Source organism: Xyrauchen texanus, chromosome 30, assembly GCF_025860055.1.
Source record: "Xyrauchen texanus isolate HMW12.3.18 chromosome 30, RBS_HiC_50CHRs, whole genome shotgun sequence".
Taxonomy (NCBI): Eukaryota; Metazoa; Chordata; class Actinopteri; order Cypriniformes; family Catostomidae; genus Xyrauchen; species Xyrauchen texanus.
Window position 1 is genome coordinate 27833935 of NC_068305.1, and position 24904 is coordinate 27858838.

The window sequence follows — 24904 nt, forward strand, 5'->3', positions numbered from 1 at the left end:
CAACTGCGGAAGGTGGTGCGATGAGAGAGAGATAGTTTACGGTCAGCTGACTGTCGTGTGTGTGTGTGTTTGTCTTTTTGTTCATTTTATCATTAAAACTATTATTTATACCGTCAAGCCGGTTCTCGCCGCCTCCTTGCCCGTTTATATCCCTTTAAAAACACAAAACAGCTTTTCATCTCTTTTCAAGCAGTATATCTCATGCCTAGTCTAAACTGTTTTCCTTTTTTTCCCAAAAGTACAATTCAAAAGCAGAAAATGCTTAAGTTCAAAACTGTGCCATAAATACCACCGGACCAGAAAAGTATGAAAAAACGCTTCCCCGCCAAACACGGAATTTTCAGGGTATCCGTGTTTTAGGTGGTATACGGTAAGGAAGACCCGCGTGCATGTTTTGAAAGTGTACGCAACTCTTTGATCAAAGAAACAGACTGCGATCGTCTCAAACGTGAAGAAGTGGAACACCATACTAATACTAAAGCACTTGTTTGATAAAAATGCCTTTTTCTCAGCTTTTTGTCCGAAATGTTGTTTTTGACAAAACCTACCTCTGTTCATCGTTTTTTTTGCCTAAAAGCAGAGGCTCAGATCTTTATTTTGATATATAGCATCTTCATATATTCATGGAAGAAAATATTCTGCGGGCCATTAAAGTTTAGCGAAAATCGTCAAAAACCCTGGCGGTGGCTGGCAACTTTTTTTTAAAAACGCTGGCGGGGAAAGAGTTAAAAGTAGTAAACATACCAAAATTGAGTTTAATCCAGGTTGAAAGTGTGTCAATAATTCTTCAAATATTTCTCTTGATGGGGGAAGATTAATGTAACAGTTGATTACTCTAGAAAACAAACCCACAATTGTACAAATGCTGGTATACATTTCACACTGTATGAACAGCAAACATTTCAGACTGTACTCACCATGTCTAGCTCTTCAGAGACTTGCCGCTTGCGTAGTTCCTCCACCCGATCGCTGACGTCACTGAAGTATGTGTTGTAGTACTCTGAGTACTCTTGTGCCAGGTCATCTATATTACCCAGAGAGCCATCCTACACAAACAAAAGGTATAAGTGAGACAAAAGCACTGAATATATTCTTTCACACACACACAGCTGAAAATAGAATGTGCAGAATATGTATAAATTTGCCATATAGGCGTCTTTCCATTTCAAAAAGACTGAATTTTAATCTGATACTTTGCAAACAAATTCCATCTCCCATTAGTAAGATTCTCTCCCTTTCAAAGTCTCAGGAACATAAACACACACAAATAAACATTCACACAAGTGGAGCTGTAGGAGAGCCTTATTAAAAACTTGTCACTGGCACGTGATTTTAATTAGAGTCGCAAGAACTGCGCCAGCCAAAAAGGATTTAACCCACACATGCATACATAGAACACACTGCGACAAGAAAACACACTCACACTAGCTGAACTAAAAATCTAACCCCACACAGTCCTTCACTTTCACTCCATATATGATACTCTGGTCTGAGACCACAACATTTTTAAGTGGCTTTTGCAAATTTCTGGAGCACACCGGTAATAATTTCTATGATATCGGTTTAAGTCAACTTGTCAGTTTGTTGAGAAGGGTTTTATAATGGAGTTTTCTTTTGCACTGTCAGAGCATTGCAACACACAAACAACCTCTCAGTGACCAGCACTACGACCTTTGCAGCTGTCTTGTTGTGAGTGCATACATTGAACTGTGGTGCTGGATGGCGCTGACTTCAGCGTGAGGGTGTGTGGGTGTGGGTGTATCCAATAAGCTTGTGACATACATGTAACAGCCAATGACCTCAGACTGCTGCACAAATAAGAACATAAAAAAAGGAAGGTCTTTCACTCAAAACTAGAGAACAATTTCCTTAGAAAGCTATTAATACCACAGCAGCTGCAGGTGGCAAGTTTCTCATAAATATACATTTATTTATTTTTACTTTAAGACAATGTTCTGTTGTATCTCGGTTCTAAACTAGACCTTTCTCTGAGCTAGATCCCTCCTTCTGTTGCTACCAGATGCCCTTTTAATGTCTTGCTGAATGTGAAGTCAAACACAAAGACTTTCTTCCTGCTCAGGACCATACTGACAAACACACACATCCTGTCATTGTGTGTTCAGGTCAAAGGTAGCCTCACACACACCCAATGGTAAGAGTGCCCTGCATAGCCATGCACTTATGCAATTCGGTTTGTGCTTATGATTGAGAATGAAATGCATGTCAGTTTTGAAATATACAATTTTTAGTGCTAAATCAGCAGGAGCACATATAGCACATGATAATGCTGTTGACATCTATAATTTAGCATATTATGTATTATCTACACTGCCTGGCCCAAAAAAAAAGTTACAGTTTGGATTTAAGGCAGTGTTATAACCTGGGGTTACCTAGGCTCAGCAATGTTATGCGGCAATAAAAATGAAGTCCGCTGAGTACCTGTGTACTGAATGACCAGGTTATCCCATCATGTCAATGCCAATATTCATTGGGCTAAAATTGTGAAAGAGTGGTTCATGGAGCATGAGGAATCTTTTTCACACATGAACCCCATTAACGTCTTTGGGATGTGCTGAAAAAGACTTCACAGAGTGGTTCGACTCAGTACCGTCAATATAGCTTTAGCTTGGTTACAGTGCACATTTATCGTGGCATTGTTTCAACAAACATATGCTACGTCACAACATTTATTTCTGTTCAGAGTTGCATACATTTTGGGCCGAAATCTTGTATTGATGACGGGATAGTCAAACCACTCCATAAAGTCTTCTCCAGCACATCCCAAAACTTTCAAAGAGGTCAAGTTCAGGACTCTGTGATGGGCAAATCATGTGTGAAAATTATTCCTCATGCTCCCTGTACCACTATTTCACAATTTGAGCCCAGTGAATCTTGGCATTGTAATTCTGGAATTTATGCCGGCGTCGTCAGGGAAGAAAAAAAGCCATTGATGGATAACCTGATCATTCATTTTATTGCAGCATAACATTGCTGAGCCTAGACCTGACCAATTGAAGCAAACTCGGATCATAATCATTATTTTTTTTTTTTGCCAGGCCGTGTATATTTAAAATTAGGGCTGGTTAAAATTAGCAAATTTTCCAAATATGAAGTCTCGATAATTTTATATATATATATATATATATATATATATATATATACTATATATATATACACACACACACACACACATTTTATTTAAAATCAACACCAATTGGACTACAAAGTTTGGGCCCTGTTGCTAAATGTTTTAATTCATATTTTTGTAATGTACCTTTTAACATTAATTTAGGTGGCTGCCCGTTTAATTTACTGCATTAGCTAAGAATTTCGTTCATATGTAAGCAAAATTGACATTTCAACCCAAATAATAATTATATACAACTGAATCAGAAATAAATAATATTTAAATAAAATTGAGAGTTTGTAAACTGTAATCTTATCAAAATCAGTAAATGTGTATCGAGGTCCTGCATGTATCTACATCTACTTCTTATCTAGTCAAGAATTTTTTTTTTTAAGTTACAAGAGCTAGCTAGTGCACTGCATAGAAAATTGGTTTGAGTTACATACAGTATAAATAAATAACATGTTACAGGATTAAAAGGTAAAAATGTATTTTGAGCTCCACAAAAGGTCTCTCAAGCAATCTGTTCCAACAGACCTCTAAACAGAATATTGCAAGACTCCCAGTGGAACACTCCTCTCTCTAAGAAATTCCAGCTTTGCATTCCGATCTGCTGGCCTGCAAAACAACTCCAGCTATTCAGCCAATTACGCTCTTTATGGTTTTAGATTTGTATTTTCAGAAGCAAAATTAAACAATTTCTGTCAATCACATAAACAATAAATAACCTGAAAGTTTGCAAATGAGCTCAAAGATTTACATTGAGCATTTGGCCGATGTTTTTATCAGACACTTGCATTACATTCAAGACATACATTTTATCATGGGCAGGGTAACGATTTCCAAGACCCCAAGCAACTGTCCAGCCAGCAACCCCCTTTCAGCGTGAATCCGGGGGAAGTTACATAAGTGATTTTAAAGCATCTTTAACAGTCTTTGTAGCAAAGTACAAATACAAATGTTTAATAAAATAAAAATCTAGTTAAACATAATGAATGCATGCTTTCCACTAAATCAACACAAGGAAAATTGGTTTTTAATTTATACAATAAACATAATTTATGAAAACCAATACACTAATAAAAAAGCAATATTTACCTACATACGTTTTTATAACACTTTTTTGTAAACAAACAGTGTACAAAAACTACAACTTCACTCACTAATATTTTGGAACCCAAATATTATTTACTATTTTCCAGTCAAGATTATTATTATAATATGATAATGAATTGTTATTCATAAAATTTTAGATTTGTATAATCACTTTCAGCGGCATTACATGTTTGGAACTGTGCGAAATGGTGCACCTGCAGCACTTTGCCTTCACGAATCATGTGAACTGCTCTGAGAAGACTGAGAACAGTATATCTGCATGTGAACATAGAACAACGGGTCACCCGTCACTCTTTGAGCGTTTTGCTCAGCTTTCCTCAAATCTGTGTGTACATCTATACGCCTGCATGTTGTTGATATCAGGCACACTGAAGGAGTTCCATAAAGTTCTTGTGCAAGTATATACATAAGCCAAATATGGTCATTTGTTTTTTAACACATTTTAACACTTCATCCACAGTGGTTGAAAATCTCAAAATATTTTAAACCTCGTTTACACCTTTTTTTTTTTGCATCGTTCCGTTATAGGCTAAATGGATCCTAGTACCAGGTATATACAGGGCATGAGTCACTTGTTAAAAGAGCACAAAGAACAGTTGGAACTATGACAAAACCAAAAAAATTAAACAGTAACTAAGCCACATGCTTCATTCTGCTGCCATTAAACAGGGTTTTTCCAAGTACATACTGTTGGTTGGGATGGTGAGTCCAGAAGCCTGCTAAAATAACAGGGTAGAGGCTGTGTGGGGCGCATTGGATGATGGTGGAGGATAGGCCAAATTCTTGATCCAAGAACATTCTACTCTTAAATTGGACATACAAATTGGATATAGAACTCAAGCAAGCAAGAAATCAAGAAAAGAAAGGGCAAAAAAATGGAATGAAAATGTGTTAGGAGTGAGAAATCGGCCATCAGTCCATCTTCAGAATGGAGTTCAGCTTATCAGTGCAAGAAACAGCAGTGGTCCTTGATTTGAATTAGTTCAGCACCATATGTACAGCACATGCTTCCCATTTTCTTATTATTATACCACACATTCCAGACCTACAGTGAGGCAATGCTTCAAGCCCTTGCTTAAGAGTGTGTGCACTGGTTCCAGCTGGGCATTTGACGGATTACTGTACATACTCAAAAGCTTGTGCCTCATCTGTAGACTATGTATATGCATGTCTGTGTCTGTAAGAGGTAGGAGATAGTCCTTGTTTGCCTTAATTGAATGTTAGCTCCACATGAGCTGAGAGCTCTGAGCTGAGGAAGGAGAAGGATTGGTCTCATTTATCCAACATGAATCACTGTTTGAGCACAAAATAGCACCACCCGAACTCAGCTGTCCAGCCCAAGAAACCAAATATTTTAAACCACCAAACGAATATGTTTGTCTACAACTGGAGTTCTTTCCTTAGATATTAACCTTAGACCATTAGAGAATATTGCAGGATAGGGCTGAGCGATAAAAAGGAGCATGATATTTATCTCAATAAAAATATCGACAATAAGCTTTTGGGTTCCAGACCCCGGATTGATTCCATCCAGAACGCAAGGCTTCATGATGACGGTTGCACCTCATAGTCTTAAGTTAGCAGCGCGACAAAACAACGGTGCCTTTAGTCCATATTGTTTTGTCTTTCTACATTTAGCTTTATTAATCAGCATGTTACAAGCTTTTAATAATAAACAAATACATTTCTGTTTCATCAGATGTCCTCATTTCTGGCATGATGACAAGGAAATTACAATGCTGCTGTCATTATGCTTCAAAATGAACAGATTATCTTTTAACATTCAAATTCAACTGCACTCGATTTATAAACTCTACAAAAGATTTGAATATTTTGGTAGATCCTTCAGACACCACTGCTTTAGTTGTCTTTGGGCCCCCAGTGCAGTTTTGTAAAGACTGTTTAGGATTTTTCTTGTCAACTTTTATTTATTTTTTTAACTGTCCTAACCTCTACAAATAACGTGGATCTGTCTAAACTACCTCTTAAAATCCATTAACCACAAAACCCACATTTTTGGGACTGGTATTTATTTGACAAGAGGAACATTGCAGTTTGAGGCTTTATGGGGAAAAGGGAGGGTGAAAAATAAGTTTAAACAAAGGGATTTTTCACCCAAGAATAAAAAGACTTTCAACAAGTTTGACTATACACATATGAGATCGGACGGCTCTGGCAGTGGAGAATATTATCAGCAAATAACAAAAAAAACATGTCTCGTCCTCACACAAAGCGGTCTCAAGGCTTTTTGGAAAATAGCGCACAAGTTGTGCTAACTACTTTTAAGATATTTTATGACCGTTTAATCCTTTTTGAAGCTTGAAAGCCCTTGCTTTCATCGCAGGAAAACGAGGATTCCTCATAACTCTCATTTTGTGTTTTGTGGCATGAGGATGAGTAGGCCTAAATAATGAATTAAAAATTATGATTTTTGGCTGAACTATCCCTTTAAATGACCTCATGATACAATAAAGTTAGTAATGCCTGGTAATTGCCCTAATATCATCTATTTTGGACCCTGAAGTAGCAATTCATGCCATCCAATACTGTCAGACTTTGGTAAGCGACTAAGACACTGACCAAGCAAAATATGTTTTCTGACAACAGCTAGAACTTCTAATTGTCTGAAATGTATTAAGCCTGTACAGTTCATACGTTTCCAGCTGAGACAAACTGTGCATTCATAGGCAGATTTATTTATTCATTCCTAAAAATATTATTTTTTATTGGCACTGATCAGTCATTTTTACTAACTGTTGAGTCCTCAAAAGGATTCAACAACTAGCAATAATTAGTTAATTTCTCCAAATTCTGCAAACATCACTCTTCAAAGTTTTCAGCCACCCACAACATGGACCAAGCTGAACATGTTGTGTAACAACATTAACATTAATAACAAGAATATTAATTAAAAAAAAAAGAACATTTCTCAAGAACATTTGTTTCTGAAGGAAAAGGACAAGGACAGAAACAAGATGGATGGATTGCAATGCCTAAAAGAGACAGATCATGGATAACTGCGGATTATGCAATCTGACGTTAATTCAACCTTTTACTAACCTTGACCAAATACATGAAACTGTTTGTTCACAGATATCAACCACAAATTTACACTTCCCTCTAATGAAAGGGCAGCTATTCAGCAAAGCCACAAAAGCTTTGATGTGGCCATTTGGCCATGAGACAAATATCACGCACAGTCATAAAGCCTTGGATGCGATGGAGAATTTAAATACTCAAGGAAAGAGAAGGGTGACAGAGCAAAATTAGGGATGGAACGATAAAATTTTTTCCTCTTCCGGTCTACTATTAGTATTGGCTGATACCGATACCAGTGTCGTTTTTTTCTTAAGGAGTTTAGAACACCTATAATTCACAGTGTGGAACTGATTGGGAGCACTCTTTTTGTAAAGAAACAAAAACCTCTAACAATACATGATTTCATTATAAAAAAAGGAAAACTAAAAACAATTACATAAGAGCATGTGCAAACTTTACATTTAACTAGTCTGCAGGATGCAGCAGCAAAAATAACAGTAATTCCAGTGAAAGTCTTCAGTAGAAAAGATGCCAGTTCTCCTTACACATTTTAACTTGCATCTGGACTTGTAAATGGTTTCAGATCTCTCTCTCTCTCTCTCTCTCTCTCTAATTTTTTATAATAATACTAATATTTTAGTTAACATTGGTAAAACATTTCAGTTGTAATTTCTTAAAGCTTTTATTTTGCAAGTCCGGCACGGAGCACTCCAAGAAGTCTGTGTTTGATTTGAGGCTAATTCATAGTAGTGTAATACTCTTCTCTTTCAACATCTGGTAAAATACTTGTCCGGTGCCGTTCTCAATGCATGTTATAGGTGGACTGACCAACTGATCATCTACATCTGAGATAAGAGTTTGTGAGGAGCAACAACATTGCGCTGAGCAGTATATCACCAGCCTCTGTGCACGTTTATGTGTGTGTGCTGCTCGTTCAGAAAAGTGGTGCCAGAGACTACATAGCGGTACATTTATTATTAAACACAGCCTTTTGCAATTCACAAAGCTTTTAAAATGTTATATGGACCACCTTAATGGTGATTTGAGGTTATGTAATTCCTTGATGATGAAAGTTACGTGAATGACCAATATGGGGTATCGGATTCGTATTGGGCTTGTCTGACCGATACCCGATCTGGGTAACAACGTCAGTATCGGACCCTATACCAATCCAGCTATAGGATGGGTGCCATCCCTAAACAAAATACAACAAGAGAGCAATGAAGGGAGAGAGACATGAAAAAAAGGGTGGGGACAACAAAGTAATCATAAGATACATTTCCCTCTCTTCTCTGACAGCAATGGATTTAAATAAATAAATCAACAAATATTCCTCTGATATGCTCACACCAGCGGTTCAATTACAGAGCGTTATGGAACATAAAGGTCCTCAGAGGTTAAATACCTCTCTGCTATCCCCTCTAAAAAAAAACTGAGCATTGCATAATCCATTAAAAAACAAAAGTTACTGACTTCAAGCCATTTGTTGGTTCTTCGGATAACTAAAGCCCAGGTTTTACAAAAACAATGCAGGATCAGGCCATTTCCTCTGCTAGCTTTCTTAGAGGAAACATTTTTTGAGGAAAAAGCTTAATTCTTCACTGGCTTAAAACAAAGCGGCTCGAACGCATTTATACATTGTAGGCATTGTGAAATCAGCAAGCATAGCAGATAAGAACTATTCTTTTCACTGCACTACAATCAAAGGAAACACATTTCATTCTGAATGCTGTGTAAAGGAGATTCAGACACAGCCTTGAATCAAATGCTTTTATACTGACTAATTCCAGGAATTCAACAGAAGCATACGACACCAGACTTCAGAGATTAGAGTTTTACATGGGTCAAAAATGGTCTTCGGTGGTGGCTGACATGCACGCTCCATGGTCATCACATATGTGATGCAGTTTTGTTTTTAACATTTAGTTGCATTTCATGATGGTAATGAATATAATTAATTTTTTATCATTTGTGCATCTAGAAACATACGTTTTGTGAAATATGCATTCATCTTCACTATATTACAGCCTTTACAGCTGAAACAACTTGTTTCAAAACTCGCGTCACAACTTGATTTGGCACCCCTCTGTGGACATTACAACTGGAAAAAGGAGCTCAAACATACCCATCTGCCCAACAACACTTACAGCTTTGGCCACTGTGGGCAGTAAGCACAGTTTCAGTAAGCACAGACCGATTTTTGCTAAAGAAAAGTCAACCTACTGTTTCCAATAGAATAGAATTTCAGTAAGCACAGACCGATTTTTGCTAAAGAAAAGTCAGCATAATGTTTCCAATTTCACTGTGAGATCAGTCTGAATATTTTGTATGAGGGACAGGTCTGTGATCTGCAGGTTTTGTGACTGCAAATAAAGTGGACCAAAAATATAAATTTTGTAAGAAGAGGATTTTAGCACCTAAAAAATATATATAAAGTGAAATTGCAGTAAGACTGAATTTAATTTTTGGTTTGGTTTTTTGGGTAACAAGTTTATACAATTGTTATTCTGTGTAAAATCAGATTGCATAATACTTCTGCCTTATTAACTGCTGCTCCTGGAATACTGAGTAATACTTTAACAAAAGAAAACCATAAACGTTTAATATGCCCTTATTCAGGAACAAAGACTTTCCAGTGTATTTTCCTTTCCTAGAATTCCTCCTCAAAAATGCAAATGCCCACAATCCCTATACATGTTCTAACACAATTACTGATGACTGCTGAAGAGAGCACAAAGTGTATATACTTGGAAAGCATGTGATATAACTCAATCAATATAACGCAATCTATTAAATGTAAAGACTCAGATAGATAAAGTAAAACCATGGGAAGTGAGTCACACTCTTCAATGTAATGTGGGGGTAAGGGGATGGTTGACGTAAGTGTTGTGAGATGTGTGGCACCGCCCTGGAGGGGAGAAGTGGAGATGAGCAGTATTTGAGTCAAACCCGAGAGGATGTAATGGCAGGAGGGGGAGACAGAATTTGGTCAGGGGGTCCTGTCACACCCTCATTAGGGTGGTTTCCTCAGGATATCCACAGAGGCAAAGGGAAACGAGGTGACGAAAGCATAGGGGGGAGGGAGGGACGGGAGGTAATGATAGAGAAAAATAAATGCCTGGACGGTGATTGATCTGCTAAATTAACTGGAATTAGAGGTGGGGACTTGCAATGGCTCATCCAAATCAGCAAACATTTTATGTATGTTTACAGAACACTTCTGAACACGGCTACACACCTGTCCTCACCCCCAGGGCTGGACTGGTAATCTGGCATACCTGGCATTTTCCCGGTGGGCCGAAGCACTTTTGGGCCGATCAGATGCGTAATGGCCATCATGAGAGCGTACCGGTGGTTCGGCCGCGAAACGTGCCGAATGGACCGTGATAAGCAACACCGCCGCGTTACGCAGAATGGACCACAAAATGGCGCCGCGATATGCAGAACATTTTCGCAGAAAAACTCTCACAAAACAAATTTGAGAATTGGTTAAAATGAGGAAGGCAGACTGTTGATTGACTTTGAAGAGAATTTACTTTAATGGAACCACATACAATAAAAAGGGTTTGTGCACTCAAAACGCGTTTAAATGACAGACAGAAAGGAAGTATTCTCCTTTGGATTTGGCATGTATATGGTAACCCTAAAATGTGTCCCTGACCCTTAATGTGTGTCAGTAGCTGCCAGCTTTTCAAGTTCTACTTCAACATTAGAATCAAACAGTAAATCCTAAAAGCTGTGTCAAATGTAGTGATATTCACTCCAGAAAGAAACAATTATCTTTGTAACGAACAGGTCTGGGTCATGGATAAAACTTCTATTGACCGATTGTCCATAAAAACAATATTTCTTTCAGTAGCATCTCACATCTGATGAGCTTGTAAAACAGGAGAAAGTAAAACAATCAAGACTGTCTAATGGTCAGCTTAACTGAAAACATATCGAACTATGGTGAAATATTTTTTTCATGTAATGAACCATGACGCATCCCCTTTACAGTTACCCAATAAAGAAATACTCAAATCAACCCATCTGGCACCAACAATCATCCTACAGTACAAATCACTGAGATCAGATTTTTTCCCCATTCTGATGGTTGATGTAAACATTAACTGAAGCTCCTGGCCCATATCTGCATGATTTTATGCACTGCTGCCACATGATTGGCTCATTATATAAATCGCATGGATGATTGTTGGTGGCAGACGAGTTGGTTTGAGTATTTCTGTAACTGCTGATCTCCTGGGATTTTCATGCACAATAGTCTCTAAAATGTACTCCGAATGATACAAAAAATAAAAAACATCCAGTGAGTGCCTTTTTGATGAGAGAGGTCAACAGAGAATGGCCAGACTAGTTCGAACTGAAAGTATACGGTAACCCAGATAACTACTCTGTACAACTGTGGTGAGAAGAATATCATCTCAGAATGCTATTCTGAGATGCGAGTTGGCACTGTTTTGGCGGCACGAGGGGGACCTACACAATATTAGGCAGGTGGTTTTAATGTTGTGGCTGATCTGTGTATATTATCCTGTGATTGTTAAAGACAAATGAGAGGAAAGCACAGAAGGGGCATTTGTAACACTTTAGAATTACACGAGCTGTACTCTAAGTAAAGACTCATCCCGCAACGGCAACATAACAGGAAAAAATATGCCTGTGGGAGGAGGAAAGGTGGGCACTTCTTGGAAATTCATTACTAATGTGTGTCACAGTTTATCTCCAATGTCTGCAACACAAGGATTCGAAAGGACTATCAGGACTATCAAAATTAATTCTGATGATATCAGTCTTTGTCAAGTCATCTCACCTTCCCTGACATAAAAAGGATGCATTTAATATATACACCTGGCTGCAGACATCAAATTAACACCACAGCCACCATAAATCAAAGCAGTTTGCGCTGGAAATGGGTGTCACACCTGGGGTTTTCGCACCAGACAAGATTCAAACAAAGTGTCAGGGAATGAGTTTAACCCACTGTCTACATGAAGACCACAATTTAATTAAAACTATGGAGAATTTTGAGAAAGACATTTGAGATAAAGATACATTTGTATGACTTAGGGCTTTAGGGCATATTTTGGGCATGTTATTAAGTTTACTGAAACATGAACACAACATATAAAAGTCATACTAAGAACACGTGGGGAGGAAATACAAATTACGAGCATGGTATTTCTCAGTCAGGACTACGATGTATAAGGATATTTTGATGACTTACTCGCGTGCGAAAACTTACGACTGGTGTCAAAACTATGCAAGTACCTAGGTTTCTTAAAGAAACATCACGCACAATTCGATTTTAAATTAGAAATATCGTTAGAAATACACACACACACACACACACACACACACACACACACACACACACACACACACACACACACACACACACACACACACACACACACACACACACACACACACACACACACACACACACACACACACACACACTTAAAGCCAAACGCTATATATTTTGGAGTTAGGTCTCTGCACGTGCGCCGCTGAACCCGCGGACCGTATAATAATAAACACTTTAGTTACATACCATGTGATACGACTCCCTGGAGATTTCAACACTCCTCTCTGTCTCTCAACTGCATTGAAAGAAGCGTTTTAAACCAAACGCCACTGTAAATTAAAGTGTACAGAACTTTAGTACGCTCAGATGGTGTTTTAGTAGACGCGCGGACAGACTGATTTAACATGCGCTTGGCGTCAAAGCATGGCCACTGCACACAAACGAGCTCCAATAAATACAGCCCATTGGGTTGAAGGGATTTTCTCAAATTGTCGTCCTGTGACATCCCTCCCCCAATCCCGAACTCACCAGCATCCCCATCACGTCCGTCCACAGCCGGGAGAAACTGTCCGATGATGCGGCGCTGACCGCCTGCGGCTCCTCGGGAGAGGACACTTGATCCCCCTCCATTGTGAAACACTGATAGATTTACAGCCTCAAATTCTAAGTTGATGAATGTTAATCCGAAACCATAAAATAAGTAGGCTATAGCAAAGATGTCTTTTTTCTTCTCTTTAAAAAAAATTAAATAAAAAGATCTGATCTAGTAATTTACAATTCCTTTGTGCGTATTTAAAAGTTGAAACAAAGTATTCCACCAATGTACAGAATACATAATCATCGAGGTCGCTAATATGTTTTCCATTTGAATCCGGCTGAGAGAGACCACAGCACCGAACACAGCTTTACAAGTCAACAGAGAAACTTCAACTGATTACAGACGGACAGATTTCAGCACTTCACTTGGCACTTCGTCGGAGCGAACCACCACATATGTTTGGGAGTCCTGTTTACACGCTATAATCATTAAACCATGTGGATAACATTAATACCTATCACAAATAGGCAAACAAAGGTCAAAAAGCATCCATAACACCCCCATTCGGCAACATAAACGAAGAAAGCGCCTGAAGCGGATTTCTTTCGCTTGTTGAGTTCTCCAAGTTCCCCCCTCTCCAGTTCAATGGTTTACTCCGCCCAAACAACACAGTCAACATACTGGCGGCTCTCACGCCCCACTGCTACATACGGGACAGCGACCATCTGATCCACAGAAAGTTCAGCAAAGCTATGACGACCTTTGGAAAAGGGCATTGTACTTGTCTTTCCTTTCACTTTTCCAATAATACTTTCCCCGCTATAAGCAGATACAAAGGAACAAAACCACATTCTGCACACAATGGATTAAAAAACCAAGGCCCATGAGAAAATTATTTCTGAAGCATGACGTTCTCCATTCTCTATTCATTACACTTCAAAGCAAGTGAAAAGATTAATGAAATACAGAATAAACATTGCGGCACCAGAGGCATAATCTTTCAGAGAAGTTAACACTAATTTGTGTAATATATAAGTATGTTTTGAAAACATTATTTTTCTCTAACATTGGTCACTTCAACCTAAACAGAGATGCACAGTCACAATGGAAAGAGTGACTTTAGCCACATAGCTAGTTTAGTAAGTAAAACATGTGTAATGGGAGCCAGCTGTTATGTAATAGCTGTGCTTCATTGTAAGCACAAATAAGCACTTACAAAACAAAAGAGCTTATTACATTTTTAAAGTGCTATTAAATTAATTATTCATATTATAATTTCAACCAACATGCCAGAGTTTGTTATACACATGCTCAGGGAGTGTTGCATGCAGGTCAGATTAGGAGTATCGTCTGTTTAGACCAGTAACATGAGCTACATATAACATTTTATGTAAATAAAGTTACAATTTAAATAAACTTACAAAAAAGAAGAAAACAAAAATCCAATTTTTCACATGCATCTATGATGGGAACAGCCATGACATGATTAAAAGAAATCTGTCAGTCAAACTCACGTCATTCCTATGGGTTTGGAATAACATGATGGTGAGCAAATTAAGAGCGAATATTCATTTTAGGTAATTGTAATGTAGCATCTGACTTTACTGGATGCATTATTCATACTACAAAGCATGTCTTAAAATATTAATTAGCATACTCATACAGATTAAACATTGTGTCACTCACATGTGGAGCTTGAAATATATATTGTGGATAAGTTAAACTAATTTGTGCATTTGTAATTTGAAAGTATAAGAGTTTAAAGCATTATTTTTGTTAAACATTGGTTTCCTCAAACTTAGCAAATGCACAATCATGATGAGCCCCAGCCACAAAGCTGGAATAGTAAGTAAAACACAATCAGTAACTTTGCTATACATAGCATAATCTGTGACATAATTTTCTTTGATGTTCTTATAAGGTGACATCTGACTATACTGGACGTCCTGGAGAAAATATGTAAAGTTTCACTAATCTAACTAACCTCTGAACTTCTGTGTAATTTGAGCTGCAGTAAACTAGCCAAGAGGGGGAAAAAATAATAAATGTGTGCAGTGTGAACTGCATGTTCAATGTTCATGCCTTGAATATTTCTCCTGTCACACCTGTCTAGTGTAATGAAGAGCCTATACATGTCTGTTCTTTTTCTCTGTCTGTCTGTCTGTCTGTCTGTCTGTCTGTCTGTCTGCTCTCTCTCTCTCTCTCTCTCTCTCATTTGCTTCCCAGAGACACGTTCCCAACACCAGCAACAGCTGTCTAGTCTCGTGACAGATGCCAAAATAGCCTTAAAGAGAGACAAAAAAAGGAAAGAGCAAGTCCCTCTTATGAGAATTCCACCATAAATGATCCATACATGCAGCTCACAAATAAACATCTAATTATTATTATTATTAGCGGTGAGACTATTTTCCAGCATTGAATCCGACTAGTCCTACTTTTTGTGGTCTCCACAGTGCCTTGTTTTGCATGGCCTGGCTACATTATCCTAACTGAAGTCATACCGCCTCAAGCTTGAAGTTTACTAAGGATACACAAATACACACATATTTGGTGTGAACAGGAAACATCACACCATTCTTCTTCCCACAGTAACTGGATACTAGAACTGGCATCATGGGTATTATATGACTGCTATATCTGCCCCTAAAGTAGTGGTCTCTCTCTCGCTCTCGCTCCCTCAATTCCTATATTAAAGTGCATGATGCACATAAAACACATGCTCTTCTCTCTCTCTCTCTCTCCTAGACCTTTTCTTACAACTAACCATTTTGGCCATTTCTTTCAACCAGCTGGTCCCAATGTAACCTTTGTGGATGTATCAAGTTAGTTTCCTTGCAGTTCACACAGATGCCCTAGCAGAACAACTACAGATGTAGTTCGTCACATTAACTATAGACATGTTCCACATTTGACAACCAAAAAGTTTACAAATACTTATTGTATTCATTTTGAACAGTGTTTCTATTGTTTTTAATTAAAATCTTTACCTTGAAAAGTGTGCTTGTGCTATCTTTCTTTCAAATTAATGCAACTTGATTTGCTATTTGGTTATTTTAGTCATTAAGTGTGTTTTAAATTAATACAGTAAGCGAAAAGTGAAAATTATTTCATTTACTCACCCTCATGTGATCACAGATATGTATGACTTTCTTTGTTCTGCAGAGCACAAATTAAGATTTTTAGAAGAATATCTCAGGTCTGTTGGTCCTCACAATGCAAGTGAATTGTAGCCAGAACTTTGAAACTCCTAAAACCACATAAAGGCAGCATAAAAGTAAATCAAACAACTCCAGTTGTTAATTCCATGTCTTTAGAAACTATATGATGTGGGTGAGAAACAGATCAATATTTAAGTCTCTTTTTACTATAAATCTCCACTTTCACTTCCATTTTCTTCTTTTGCTTTTTGGCTATTCACATTATTGTGTATACCGCCACCAACTGGTTGAGGCGGGTCAAATGTAAAGATTTAAAAAAGTAAAATAATTACTTGAATACTGATCCGTTTCTCACCCATACCTATCAATCACTTCAGAAATCATGGATTTAACCACTGGAGACGTATGAATAACTTTTATGCTGCCTTTATGTGCTTTTTGGAGATTCAAAGTTCTGGACACAATTCACTTGCATTGTATGGGCCTACAGAGCTGAAATATTCTTCTAAAAATCTTCTTTTGGGTTCTGCCGAAGAAAGAAAGTCATATATGTACATCTGGAATAGCATCAGGGTGTGCAAATTATGAGAGAATTTACATTTTAAGGTGAACTATTCCTTTAAGTGTTCAAATACTTCAAATACTTTTAGGACCCACTGTATTCTTACAGAAATTCAGATTATTTTTTAGATTTTTTAATTACATTAATGTGGTATATTTGTGGATGACTAGACTCTAAACCCAGATCTGTAAATGCTTGGAAGTGCTTGGCCTAAAGCACTCGTGTGTGTGTGTGTGTGTGTGTGTTTCAACATGTTTGCTTAATAAGCAACAGTCCATCATGTTAGAAAAGAGAGGACACAGGAGACAACACAATCTCCTGTGTCCCCCTGCTGAGGTCAAACAGTCAGGTCACATTATACAATATGTATCTGTAAGGGAGTTCCCTGCTAATGGCACTTTTCCACTGCACATTATGTTTCAACTCGCCTCAACTCTACTCGCTATACATTTCTGAGCTTGCATTTCATTGCTGTTTAGTGCCACCTCAACGTGGGTGGGATTATAGGCTGATCGTCATAGTTTCGCAGCCTCTACTGCCGTGAAATCATCTTAAGCAGGACACAAACTGACCAAAACAATAACACGACCGCTAGCTGTTAGGTACTAGCTCATTGTGTTGCATAAAGCAATGGCCTGGTTGTTTTAGAAGCAAGCTTCCAGTAGCTGGTCAACTACGGTAAATAAAGTGAAGCTTTCAAGCAGAGTATAGAGTTAACACAACAAAACATACCATCCTCCATCGTGGATCAACGCCAGTCCAGGGCACTGGAATGGGAGGCATTGCTCGTCGGTTTAGATAGTGTCCATTTGGTTGAACCACTTCTACTTTTCCTTGATGGTTCTGTAGTCAAATTATGTTTTTTTTTTAACTTTTCCTTACACTGTTGGGTCCGGTGGTAGCCATGTGCGGCCAACAGCTCAGACACTTCCCGAGAGACCTTTTCATTTCGCTCATCGCTAACGAGTGGACTGTCTGCACCTCGTTTATTGACCACGGCGTGGTTTTTCGCACAGCCATTTCTTTTTTCACAATTCAAAATCACGTGAACAAATAATACTGTTATCGCTGTTTATAACTTTAAACTAGTGAGTTGATGTCACGTGTCGGAAATCCAGTGACACTGGTAGTGACGATTCTCCCTGACCAATCAGTGATCTGCAGGATTTTGACGTCACATTTAGTATCGGCTCGGCTCACTTGGAACCTTGACCAAGGTGGTACTAAAAAAGTACCAGGTCCAGGTACTATCCACAATGGAAAACCCCAAAAAACTGAGCAGAGTCGAGTTCAGTCGAGTTGTACCCTGCAGTGAAAAAGCCCCATAAGTGACCGAACTCGTCCTCACAGAATCAACAGTACTGAAGAGCAGAGGTATCACTATTGTTGAGACACCATCCATGGTCTTCAACTAAAGGGCTTCCTTCACCTGTAACCTAAAGGTACTGCAAAACACATTTTAACACAATACTTCAAGAAACACTTGGTTTAAAGCTGGGTTATACAGGGTTGAGGTAAATAGAGAATGTATACATTGGGGAAGGGGAGTCAACACAGCTGCAAATGTTTCATACCACCTATAAATATAACCAACATCAAATATGGGAAAACGGCTCTATAGACTAAAAACATGCGAGTCTGGGATTGTTTGCCATGAGATCATAACAAATGGTTGTTCCGGACTTCTAAAGCACATTCAACTGCTTTGATCTGTACAACAGGGCTTATCCTTGCATAGTAATGCAAACAGTGTATGAATGGTTCACGATCTGCTGGTAAATTCAGACTACTGTATCTTACACGGTTATAGATAGCTGACAGCATAAACAGAAATTCTAAAAATAATAATAATAAATTATCACACAAGGAGTAGTGATGTGTAGAACTTTGTGGAAAAATCAATAGTTTTCTGTAAAGTTCTGCATGTGCTGTGTGGGCCTGGCCATCTGTCACTTGTTTATCTTTATTGTTAATCTCTCTCTCCACACCTGTGGTGCTGATGGTGGTGCTATTGCGTAAGGCACACACAGTGCATCCCTTGCATAGCTGTGATTGGTATTCCACAGATCCGCATGCTCTGTGGCGGAACTACTTGGGCCAGTTTGGCTGGGCTCACTCTGTTTATATGGAAAGTGCCAAAACACCTGCAGTCTGCATTTCTGCAGTTCTGTTGACAGAAAAAAAACCTCACTTTGTTCTGCTGTGATAAAATTCAACAAGTATGGATACAATTAATGTCAGAGGTTTACATACACCTAAGCAAAAAACATTTAAACTCAGTTTTTCACAATTCCTGACATTTAATTGTAGAAAACATTCCCTGTCTTAGCTCAGTTAGGATCACTACTTTATTTTAAGAATGTGAAATGTCAGAATAGGACTAGAGAGTATGATATATTTCAGCTTTTATTTCTTTCATCACATTCCCAGTTGGTCAGAAGTTTAAATACACAGGTCAGGGCTTTGTAATGGCCACTCAAATACCTTGACTTTGTTGTCCTTAAGCCCATTTTGCCACAGGTATGCTTGTGGTCATTGTCCATTTGGAAGACCCATTTGCCACTGAGCTTTAACTTCCTGGCTGATGTCTTGAGATGTTGCTTCAATATACCCACATAATTTTCCTTCCTCATGATGCCATCAATTTTGTGAATTGCACCAGTCCCTCCTGCAGCAAAGCATGATGCTACCACCCCCATGTTCCACGGTTGGGATGGTGTTCTTCATCTTGCAAGCCTCACCATTTTTCCTACAAACATAATGATGGTCATTATGGCCAAACAGATACATTTTTGTTTCATCAGACCAGAGGACATTTCTCCAAAAAGATCTTTGTCCCCATGTGCATTTGCAAGTGTAGTCTGGCTTTTTATGGTGGTTTTGGAGCAGTAGCTTCTTCCTCGCTGAGCAGCCTTTCAGGTTATGTCAATATAGGACTCATTTTACCGTGGATATAGATACTTGTCAACCTGTTTCCTCCAGCATCTTCTCAAGGTACTTTGTTGTTGTTCTGGGATTGATTAGCACTTTTCACACCAAACTATATTCATCTCTAGGAGACAGAGTGCATCTCCTTCATGAGCAGTATGATGGCTGTGTGGTCCCACGGTGTTTATACTTGCTTGCTAGTGTTTGTACAGATGAACGTTGTACCTTCGGGCATTTGGAAATTGCTCCCAAGGTGGAACCAGACTTGTGGAGGTCCAGCATATTTTTCTGAGGTCTTGGCTGATTTCTTTTGATTTTCCCATGATATCAAGAAAGAGGCACTGAGTTTGAAGGTAGGCCTTAGAATACATCCACAGGTACACCTCCAATTCAGTACACCTCATATCAGAAGCTAATTGGCTAATTGTCTAAAGGCTTGACGCCATTTTCTGGAATTTTCCAAGTTGCTTAACGGCACAGTGTATGTTATTGTATGTAAACTTCTGACCCACTGGATTTGTGATATAGTCAATCAAAAGTGAAACAATCTGTCAGTAAACAATTGTTGGAAAAATTACTCATGTCATGCATGAAGTAGATGTCCTAAATGACTTGCCAAAACTATAGTTTGGTAATATTAATCTGTGGAGTGGTTAAAAAAATTAGTTTTAATGACTTCAACCCAAGTGTATTTAAACTTCTGACTTCAACTGATAAGCACAGGATAACATACACACCTGGAAGTTTTGAAGATGTTGATCAAACACCTACACATTTTTATGCCCCAAACCATGTGAAATGAAGATAACACATAACTGTACTTCCATGTAGAATAACAAATGCGAGAGGAGGTAAAACAGATTAATTTATTGACTAGTTAAAGTGGATGACATTAATTTACAGTAATTATTGCCTTACTCCAGGTCATGTTTAGATGATAAGCAACACTTTTGGACATGACCAAGGGCAATAATCAGAGATGAAGTGACCACACACATCGAATTATTTTCTACAACAGTATATACTTACAGTAAGTAATCACTTTAATTAAATTGTTGTAGATTTATTAGCAGGGTTGGGGAGTAACGAAATACATGTAACGGGATTACGTATTTAAAATACAAAATATAAGTAACTGTATTCCACTACAGTTACAATTTAACTAATTGGTATTTATAATACAGTCACATTCAAAAAGTATTTTGATTACTGAAGAGATTACTTTGCATTTTATTGTCATTTGTTACATTTAATATTTAGTGCTTTCAGATGGGAAATATTTATACATATAAATGATGTGATCCAAAATGCATTTGAACAGCACTGAAACACTTTCTTATTATGTGTCACATTCATATGAGCAGACAGAGGAGTAAGTCTGAATTAAGTTTGGAGCAGAAGAAATAGAAATAAACTTTGTGTAACTTGTCAGTTTTACGCTAAGCTAAAATGCTATTTCTAGCCATTTTATATGCAGTGTAAATGACCAGGCAAGATAATATTTTTTTTCATCAAGAAAATTCACGTTGGATCATAATTTCTTTTTGTCTAGTAAGACCTTTGATATTAGGGCAAAAATCATATTCTTTATAATAATTTTTGTATTGTTTTCCTGTAAAAATATCTAAAAATCCTGTAAACAAAATCAATTTCATTAATCTTGTTTTAGAAACAACATAAGATGAGTTTTAATAGTCAAAACAAGTGAAAAAAAATCTATCAGTGCTGAAGTAGTAATCCAAAGTATTTAGAATACTTTACTGACCTTGAGTAATCTAACGGAATATGTTACAAACTACATTTTTCAGCATGTATTCTGTAATCTGTAGTGGAATACATTTCAAATGTAACAATGTGTGTGCTTATTAGATGGAACCTTTACCAGATAAACATGTTTGAACACAGTCCTAACCATAGTTTGAATAATTACTGAAACATTTTATATGCATGATTTTAAGAAATGACTCTGTCAAGCAATAAGCACATTCTACAATTTCCAGAAGTCATATTAAGTGGTTTAACCAATTACATGGATCTAAAAGGTTTCATGTTACCACAGGATCAGTCATTATGTGGGTGCCTTTTTTTATGCCAGCCAAAACAAACTTCAAACTAAACATTCTCAGTGAAGTGGAGAAGTGTGTTTGTGTGTTTTATGGTTCATGGTGTTAGTGGGAGGGTTTTAGTCCCAGCTTTGCTAAACAATACACAGCTCTAGAAAACATATGTCCTGTGCTCTGTGTGTGAGATATGTATTTGTTTTGAGATTTCAAGGTGAAATGAGCATTGCACTGGCTACAGATGCTAAAGCGGCAGTAACTTAAAACAAAAATGTCAAAATGTGCCCAGAAAGCAATAAGACCTGCACTGCTACCTCAGAAATCAGAGATTCAATTAAAAGATAAAGAGGGCACATTCCTCCATTAGACCACTTATAATGTTAGTCAAGGTTTCTTGCACCAAAAACATAATTTAGCTTTACTTGTACAGGATATGACTTGTGTATATAAATGAAGAACCACTATGTATTAACTTTCAAGGTGTTTCAGAGAACTGTTTTCCTGAGGCACTTGGTTTCGTCATATATCTCTAAACTCTTTTGGTGTTCCAAGCAATAAGGGGTACTGACATTCCAGGATCAGTTATCCCTGTTTGGCCAAGTTGTTCATGACTGTGTAAACAGCTATTAGTTGGAGTGTGTTTGTTTCAGCTGTATTAGTCTAGCCAACTGGAGCTCAGTGTTTCTTTCAGTGTGAGCTATCCAGGAAGCAGTCGCCCATGTGCTCTCACATTTGTCTGGGGATTAGGTGCTGTGTGAACTTCAATCATGGTAAGTTAGCTAACTGGTATGGTGTGAAAAAAAAAAAAAAGCCCAATGAGACACAAATGCAAGTGTCATTATTTTGCTAAAGAAACTGTGTGTGTCAGCAAGGGACAGTGTCTTACAGTAAAAACAAGACAATTATTATATTCTACATCTCTGCAATATAACATTAGCAAAAGCATTTACCTCATAGCAAAGGGAAAAAGACATTCTTAGAGAAATTTCGTTCATCAAAATACATTTAATATTTTAACATGATTGCAATGTATGGTTGATGGAATAGCCAAACCTAAAACCAATGCAAGTTTCTCAAGGTGTCACAGAGAGGTGCAAGGCAGTCCACATGATGGTACCATAATATTGCTAAAATGTGTCTGTGGTAAATTCTGGGATTTATTTCTCTCTAAGGAAACTCAGTGTACTGTAGGACAAACAATCTATTTTACACAACAGCAGAGGTGGGAGCAAGTCATACATGTTCAGGTCTCGAGTCAAGTCTCAAATGCAATGCAGACCAATCAAGCAAGTCAAGTCAGTGATCACCTCAAGCAAGTCAAGTCAAGTCAGTGATCACCTCAAGCAAGTCAAGTCAAGTCAGTGATCACCTCAAGCAAGTCAAGTCAAGTCAAGTCAGTGATCACCTCAAACAAGTCAAGTCAAGTCAAGTCAGTGATCACCTCAAACAAGTCAAGTCAAGTCAAGTCAGTGATCATCTCAAACAAGTCAAGTCAAGTCAAGTCAGTGATCACCTCAAACAAGTCAAGTCAAGTCAAGTCAGTGATCACCTCAAGCAAGTCAAGTCAAGTCCTGATGAGTTTCAAGTCAAGTCAAGCCACAGTACTAAATAAATTACTTTTTGAAATAAATGTTTAGTTTTGCTCTGAAAAGATTAAATTATATACATATCTTTACATAATTTTTTTATATGAATTGTATAACAGTAATGTGTTTGTTGCAGGGCGGAGGGCGGGGCCGGGTCATGATCACACCCGGTCCCGTATTAGGCTAATCAAGCCTCTGAGGTTTAAACACATGTATGCTGTGTAAAAATGCGCTCAGATTTGCACATTGATCTAACAAAAATGGCAGATGTGCTGAATGAAAATGCAAATTTGCTCTCTGACAGAAGGTGGCGCTTATGCAGCAGAAATATAGCTGTTACCCTGGTAACGCCTGTACAAAAAGCAGCCCTGAGCTGATAAACAATACTTTATTAGGCATTATACGGAGGTAAGATGAAAAGAAATTGCCATTGAAACTTTTCTTAAGACAGTTAGTTTCCTTCAGTGATACATTTATATAAAATAGTCATAAAGGTATTGCATTCAAGTTAAAGTCTTCAGAAGTCATAATTACTACGAGAGTACTTTGGTCACGAGTCATTCTGTATATTTTATACTACTTGTCAAGTTTTAAATAAAGTGTTGTGACTGCAAATATGCCTGTTATGTTTTTATATTGCCAACGAATGTTTATGGTATATTGTTGACTGTTGAGAAGGTTTAGAAAAGGCACACACACATTTAGAGACAATGTCGGGTCATTTCAAACTTGTCATGCTACAAAACAAGAGATTAATCGTGAATCATTTTAATTTACTGACAACCCTCAAACATTTGAACAGTAATTTTACATATTAATCTTTCTGGATAATGAAATTATTTACTTTCATTTCATTTTCAAGCCCTTTCATTGTGGTTTTTGAAATGTCTGATGAAATTCGAGGTTGTGGTGATTGTATCAGATATTTTTGCGTTGCATATTTTCATACTTTTTTTATTCACACGGTCCAATTCGAAATCTTTATATCCAAAGGAGATTATTTTGGGAAATGGAAAATCGTATGTCATTTTGGCGCATTGTGAGCACAGTGTTAATTGTGCAGATGCAGATCAGTGGTGCTGGCAGGCTTACATATTTGCAGATTAAACGCATTTCATTACTGTTTATAATAAGTTATTGAAAATAATAATAATAAAAAATATTCAAGTCATTGTCGAGTCATTCAGTTCAAGTCAAGTTAAGTCTCGAGTCGCTGGTTCTTAAGTCAAAGTCAAGTCAAGTCAAGCCATTTTCTTCATTTAGTCAAGCAAGTAACAACTTCAATTTGCGACTCAAGTCAGACTGGAGTCAAGTCATGTAACTTGAGTCCCCCACCTCTGCACAACAGTGTGCATTGCCACCCATGTGCCTTATGTAATCACAGTCAAGCTATTCATGTCCACACAGAGCTGACTAGAGCCCCCTGCTGGTTGACATCATAACTACAGGCTGAATGTAGGTTACCACTGGAGAAGAGAA

General features: G+C 37.8%; 1 protein-coding gene across 3 annotated transcripts in view; it reads right to left on the reverse strand.

Moving 5' to 3' along the window:
* LOC127624099 (SAM and SH3 domain-containing protein 1-like) overlaps positions 1-24904 on the reverse strand; it is a 364714-nt gene that overhangs the window by 73738 nt on the left and 266072 nt on the right. For 2 of the 3 annotated variants that reach the window (XM_052098760.1, XM_052098759.1), the window contains exon 2: positions 918-1046. In XM_052098760.1, the coding sequence (XP_051954720.1) occupies positions 918-1046 (129 nt within the window). Of the gene's footprint in view, positions 1-917; positions 1047-13121; positions 13525-24904 lie in introns of those variants that run through there. The other variant, XM_052098761.1, reaches the window with a different exon arrangement.